This window comes from Somniosus microcephalus, chromosome 12 (genome assembly GCF_052327205.1).
Source record: "Somniosus microcephalus isolate GS21.2 chromosome 12, FLI_Smic_1.0, whole genome shotgun sequence".
Taxonomy (NCBI): domain Eukaryota; kingdom Metazoa; phylum Chordata; class Chondrichthyes; order Squaliformes; family Somniosidae; genus Somniosus; species Somniosus microcephalus.
Genome location: NC_140998.1, coordinates 159,092,485 through 159,099,341, shown reverse-complemented (window position 1 = coordinate 159,099,341; position 6,857 = coordinate 159,092,485). Strand labels below are relative to the sequence as shown.

The 6,857-nt window shown below is 52.8% G+C and overlaps 1 protein-coding gene across 1 annotated transcript in view; it reads right to left on the bottom strand.

Moving 5' to 3' along the window:
- Window positions 1–2,129: 2,129 nt before the first annotated feature.
- LOC147109627 (DNA repair protein RAD51 homolog B) overlaps window positions 2,130–6,857 on the bottom strand; it is a 41,258-nt gene continuing 36,530 nt past the window's right edge. The window contains exon 7 of the mRNA XM_086002331.1: window positions 2,130–3,158. Coding sequence (XP_085858457.1) covers window positions 3,035–3,158 — 124 coding nt within the window. The 3' untranslated portion in view covers window positions 2,130–3,034. The remainder of the gene's footprint in view (window positions 3,159–6,857) is intronic.

Genomic DNA, 6,857 nt, shown 5'->3' with positions numbered 1-6,857 from the left:
ACAATAAAGAGAAATGTATGTTTCGCACCAAACACCGCCATTCTCGGCTGCGTGGTGGAGAACGGAGTCATCGGGCCCGACCCCGACAGAATGCGCCCCCTAATGGAGCTACCCCTCCCCCACTGCCAAAAAGCACTGAAGAGATGCCTGGGGTTTTTCTCCTACTATGCCCAGTGGGTGCCCCACTATGCAGACAAAGCTAGACCCCTCATCAAATCCACCTCCTTCCCCCTGACACCAGAGGCGTGTGCAGCCTTCACTCTTATCAAGAGCGATATCGCGAAGGCCACAATGCACGCAGTGGATGAGTCGATCCCCTTCCAAGTGGAGAGCGATGCATCCGACTTCGCCCTAGCTGCGACCCTTAACCAGGCGGGCAGACCCGTGGCCTTTTTCTCAAGGACCCTCTAGGGCCCCCGAGACCCGACACTCCTCTGTCGAAAAGGAGGCCCAGGCTATTGTGGAAGCGGTGCGTCACTGGAGGCATTACCTGGCCGGAAAACGGTTTACCCTGCTCACTGACCAGCGTTCAGTAGCTTTTATGTTTAATAATAAGCAAAGGGGCAAAATCAAGAACGACAAGATCTTGAGGTGGAGAATCGAACTCTCCACCTACAATTATGATATCTTGTACCGGCCCGGGAAACTAAATGAGCCCCCAGATGCCCTATCGCGTGGTACATGCGCCAACGCGCAGGTTGATAGACTGCAGACCCTCCACAATGACCTCTGCCACCCGGGGGTCACCAGGTTCTTCCATTTCATCAAATCCCGTAACCTGCCCTACTCCATCGAGGAGGTCAGGACCATGACCAGGAACTGCCAAATCTGTGCCGAGTGCAAACCGCACTTTTATAGGCCGGACAGAGCAAGCCTGATCAAGGCCACTCGCCCCTTCGAGCGCCTGAGCGTCGATTTTAAAGGGCCCCTCCCCTCCTCTGACCGCAATGTGTACTTCCTCAACATAATTGATGAGTACTCCCGTTTCCCATCCCTTGCCCAGACATGACCAGTACCACGGTCATCAAATGTCTGAATGACCTCTTCGCCTTGTTCGGGTTCCCTAGCTATATACATAGCGACAGGGGCTCATCTTTCATGAGCGACGAACTTCAGCAGTACCTGCTAGCGAGAGGTATTGCTACGAGCAGAACCACCAGCTACAACCCCCGGGGAAACGGCCAGGTGGAAAGAGAGAACGTGACGGTTTGGAAGGCCGTCCTCTTAGCCTTAAAATCTAAGGGCCTTCCGACCTCTCGCTGGCAGGAGGTCCTCCCTGCGGTGCTCCACTCCATCCGGTCACTGCTTTGTACTGCCACTAATGCCACCCCTCATGAGCAAATGTTCGTTTTCCCCAGGAAGTCCACATCGGGAACCTCGCTACCGGCATGGCTGACTTCTCCTGGGCCCGTCCTACTGCGGAGGCACGTAAGGACCCATAAAACGGACCCCCTGGTCGAGAGGGTGCACCTCCTACACGCCAACCCCCAGTATGCCTGGGTGACATACCCAGACGGGCGGGAGGACACGGTCTCATTACGAGATCTCGCACCCTCGGGTACCCCTGAACTACCACCGTTATCCCCCACCACCCCTCCCAATCCAACCCCTGTAGACGACATGCCGGAGCCCCAGGACCCTTCGTTGACCACCCAGACACCAGATCCGACGTTGGATGCTGCAACACCGCCGCCGCCACCACGACGATCAGGACGTCAGACAAGGCCTCCTGATAGACTTAACTACACGAACTTGTAGTACCCTTCACCCCGCCGGACTTAATTTTAAACAAGGGGTGAATGTGGTAAACCACTGTTATTGTATATTGTTACCTCTGGGTGGCGCTGTGTACCAAGGCATGCCTCAGCTGACTCCGCCCACATGACCAGGTATAAAGGTGGGGGTTTCGCCGACTCACTTCCTTCTTGGAACCAGCCACCCACGAGAGGCATGCTCTGTTCTCTAGTTAATAAAAGCCTTTTCATCACCTTCCTGATTCATCGTCTTTTATGGAGTAATTGATAAGCGTATCATGGTTGAAATGGAAATTGCTTCACTCTGCATTACTCACACCCCTCAGTTTGAAGAGCACATTTGAGCAAAGTAAAAACTGCACAGATTAAAAAAACTAATTGTCAAAATAGTTTATTGATATGAATTTCAAGTTTTCCATCATTTTCAAGAATGGCTTTTTTTTAGCCTTGCTTATAAAAGAAAGATAAATGGCACCCTGTTAAGAGTACACTAAAAACAGAAGCATTTCAAATTCCTCTGTTAAAATAGTATGTTATATCATTGTTACCAAGTTTAACAAAATTATGCACTAGGTGTACCCATTTCTACAACCTCAACAGATATCTTCCTACATAAAACAAATCAAAAAAAACAAAACCAAAAGAAGGGAATCTGCTTTCTATCAGACCCTTTTTTGCAGCACAGATAGATTCAGTGACTATTAGGATTGACATATGAGCCAATTTGCTATAGATCTTCCATGGTTACGACGTGGTTCATTCTCTCTCTCCATCTCCAAAAGGGTACTTCTCATCTATAAAGCTCAGAAACCCACAAATAGTCTTACATGCAGTGCCAGCTATCATTCCTTATGTGCTCAACAAGTTTTCCAGTTTGCTACCAATGGCTTCCAGTGGTGATCCATCACAGCAGAGCCTTGAGTTACTGCCACTGAAACTGCAGCTAGTCAATCTGGAAATAATTTAACACAAACACTTAATGAATCTCTGTTCAACTAGTTTTCTCTGCCCACTTTCACCTCATCCAAACACTATAAACATGGGGTCAGAATAAATCAATCCTCCCTATGGCCCCCATTTTAATATTAGATCTGTCCGAAACATTAGATAACAATTAAGTGCGGCTTTATTCCCTGAAGCTGAAAGCCGTCAAAAGTTCCAAGCGCTTACAACACTCAGCAGGTTAGTGTGAAGTCTGCACATAGGATTACTGATCGTCTTGGGGATGTTTGTTTGTTGTCAGTAGCTTCCAGCACAAGACTAGGAAGGGTCATTCACATTTAGTCTTTAGCATCCCCAACCCCATCGGGATTGATAGCAAACATAGCCTCTGCCTCAGGCAAGCAGGGAGAGTCGTAAATCTTACAGATTCGTGTTTCACCTCGGCCTTTCCTCAAGTACAACCTGAAAAAGAAATAAAGAAAAGATAGGCAATGTGCAATTGTCTGGCAGCTGTCCCCACAACTAGTCTGGGCAATGCCTTTTCATCATCATTTATTCTCCATTCACAAGAATATTTAGTTCCTACTACTTCAAAAAAGCAGCTTAAAAGGCTCCCCGGATGGCTTCGCTAGTTAATTCAGTGAGCAGCTGAGCCATAGGAACCATGATGGTTCAATTCCTGATAGATGCTGAGTTAGCTCTTAGTGAAACAGAAGGATGCTACAATTGGCCTCAGTTGGGGAGATGATCAATCAGGGTCCCTTTTCCTCATTGTTATCCAGCAACCTCTGCTGGAAATCCACAAGTGGATGTCAGTTGAGGACAGGATCAACCTCCATGGTGGACTAACCTGTCAACACATCAATATCTATATATATATAAATCGGTCGATCTGTCTGTCATCGCCTGTGCGTCTTGCGGGTATGCGCTCGAAAGTTACAGGGCGTACCTACGCGCGCGTTACCTCCAAAGAAAGCTTACGCTTCCGAGACGGTTTTAAGCGTATTTACGTTTCGGCCGGGCTAAAATCCCGCCCGCGGTATCCCAAAAACCTTCAACGTTCCGCTCATTAGCATCTCATTATCCGCTCATTAGCGACAGAGTGACCTCGAGCTCGACCAATCGTACGCCGGGTTGCTGGCGTGTGCCGCCGGGCCAATCGGTGCGTGTGGGGCCGGGCTTTATCGTTCTGAACCGAGGTGAGTCGCCGCCATCTTGATTCCAAACTTTTCCTTTCTTTTTCCCGCTTTCTGCGTCTTAAAAAAAAACATTGCTTTTAAAACGCATATTGTTTTTTTAAAAAATGATTTAGAAAGTAATTAACTTATCTAATCTCATTAATTTTCCTACCTTTCCCCGTTTTTCCAGGTAGGCCTAGAAGCCTCGGCGTCTCCTCCGCACCCACGCCCGAGTTAGGCACCTCCCGGCCCCACTCGAAGGCTGGAGGGCCGAGCCTCAGCCCAGCGCCGCTAGGGTGCGCGCGCAGCAGGCGTTACCCTGGCAACCCCGGCCTGCCGTCTCGCACAGCCGCAATCGGCGGTCTTCACCTCGGGGGGGGGGGGGGGGCGCGGCGACCCTCGGGGGAGGGGGGGGGGCCGGCGACCCTCGGGGGAGGGCGACCCTCGGGGGAGGGGGGGGGGCCGGCGACCCTCGGGGGGGGGGGGGCCGCGCGCGCAGCAGGAGCAGCTGAGACGCGGTGTCTCTCTCTCTGGCTTGGTCAGCGTCACGGTTACCCTGGCAACCGGGCCCGCCGGCCCAGCTAGAGAGACGCCGCGTCTCAGCTCCTGCTGCGCGCGCAATCGGCGGTCTTCACCTGTGGGGGGGGGGGCGCCCCCTGCCCTCCCTCCCCCCCCCCCTTTCCCCACCCGCCCCCCCCGCCCTCCCTTCCTCCCCCCCGCCCTCTTCCCCCAGTCGTTCTCTCTCTTCCCCCCAGTCGCTCTCTCTTCCCCCCAGTCGCTCGCTCTCTCTTCCCCCCAGTCGCTCGCTCTCTCTTCCCCCCAGTCGCTCGCTCTCTCTTCCCCCCCAGTCGCTCGCTCTCTTCCCCCCAGTCGCTCGCTCTCTCTTCCCCCCAGTCGCTCGCTCTCTCTTCCCCCCAGTCGCTCGCTCTCTCTTCCCCCCAGTCGCTCGCTCTCTCTTCCCCCCAGTCGCTCGCTCTCTCTTCCCCCCCAGTCGCTCGCTCTCTCTTCCCCCCAGTCGCTCGCTCTCTCTTCCCCCCAGTCGCTCGCTCTCTCTTCCCCCCAGTCGCTCGCTCTCTCTTCCCCCCAGTCGCTCGCTCTCTCTTCCCCCCAGTCGCTCGCTCTCTCTTCCCCCCCAGTCGCTCGCTCTCTCTTCCCCCCAGTCGCTCGCTCTCTCTTCCCCCCAGTCGCTCGCTCTCTCTTCCCCCCAGTCGCTCGCTCTCTCTTCCCCCCAGTCGCTCGCTCTCTCTTCCCCCCAGTCGCTCGCTCTCTCTTCCCCCCAGTCGCTCGCTCTCTCTTCCCCCCAGTCGCTCGCTCTCTTCCCCCCAGTCGCTCGCTCTCTCTTCCCCCCAGTCGCTCGCTCTCTTCCCCCCAGTCGCTCGCTCTCTCTTCCCCCCAGTCGCTCGCTCTCTCTTCCCCCCAGTCGCTCGCTCTCTCTTCCCCCCAGTCGCTCGCTCTCTCTTCCCCCCAGTCGCTCGCTCTCTCTTCCCCCCAGTCGCTCGCTCTCTCTTCCCCCCAGTCGCTCGCTCTCTCTTCCCCCCAGTCGCTCGCTCTCTCTTCCCCCCAGTCGCTCGCTCTCTTTTCCCCCCAGTCGCTCGCTCTCTTCCCCCCAGTCGCTCTCTCTCTTCCCCCCAGTCGCTCTCTCTCTTCCCCCCAGTCGCTCTCTCTCTCTCTTCCAACAACAACATTCCCTCAAAAAAGCCTCGGCACCGCCGGGCACTTCAGCTAGTTTAGGTAATAAATGAAATACCAAAGAGCCCATTCCGCAGCAAAATGTGAATGTTTTCGAGAGAGGAAAAGGAGGAGAAGCTGGCAGTCCCAAGTTCCTCAATGGGACGGTGAAGCATTCGAGCTGGATGCTCCTACTGTGGTCAAGAGACAATGTCTTGAGAGGACATAAAATGCATTTGTACACTGCCTTTAACGTAGAAAATGTTCCAAGGTAGAGGAGGGAGAAAAAATAGGAATAGATAACTAGATCGACAGAGGGCTGACCAAAACCTGGTTGAAAAGATGAGTTCTGAAAAGGTTTTTAAGGTGGGGAGGGGAGAAGCTGAGGGGGTTTCAGAAGACAGTTCCAGAGAGTAGAACCAAAGCAGCTGAAGGCTCTTCTACCAATGGTGGGACAAATGAAAGGGAGATAGAGAAAGGCCAAAGTTGGAGGACCAATAGGGGATATAAAGCTGAAAGGAAGCTGCAGAAATATGGTGGGGCAAGGCCTCAAGGGAACTGAAGGGCAAGAACTTTAAATTTGCCTTGTGGGGGGGGGGGGGGGCGGGCGGGGTGACTGGGAACCAATGTAGACTGATAAGGGGGGGGGGGGTGGGGGGAAAGAGGTTTTTTTTGGGTGAGCTGGATGGTGCAGGACAGGTTCCAGGCAGCAGGCTTTAGGAACTTTTGGAGCTTATGGAGGGTGGAGGATGGGAGGCCAGTATGAAATACATTAGAGAAAGCCGAGAGAGTGTCAAAAGCATAGGTTTGCATCTCAGTGGCAGATGGGTTTTGATGAGTGGAAGCAGCCAATGTTGCAGAGGTGAAAATAAGCAGTCTTGGTAATGGGCTGGATGTGGAGTTTGAAGCTCAGCTCAAGGTTTGACATGGTCTGGCTCAATCTGATGGGGGCCAGGAGAGGATAGACACCAGGAGCAGCAAGGAAACTATGATTCAACCTTCACATTTTCTGCGATGAAGTGCTGGGTCTTCACCGGACACTGTTTGTTGCAGGTGAAAAAAAACAATGAATTCAGTCTTCCTGATGTTTATTTGGAGAAAGTTGTGACTCATCCACGATAATCTTGGGCATACAATCAGATGGCGTGGATGTGGTCAAGGAGAAGGAATGGTTCGGCAGAGCTGGATATCATTAGCATACATATGAAAACTGACCCTGTACCAGCAGACAATGTCAATGAGTGCAGATGGTGGCTGATTTGGTTCGAACAGTCAACTTAGTAGGTCAACAGCAGAGGTATAATGACATGGGGTA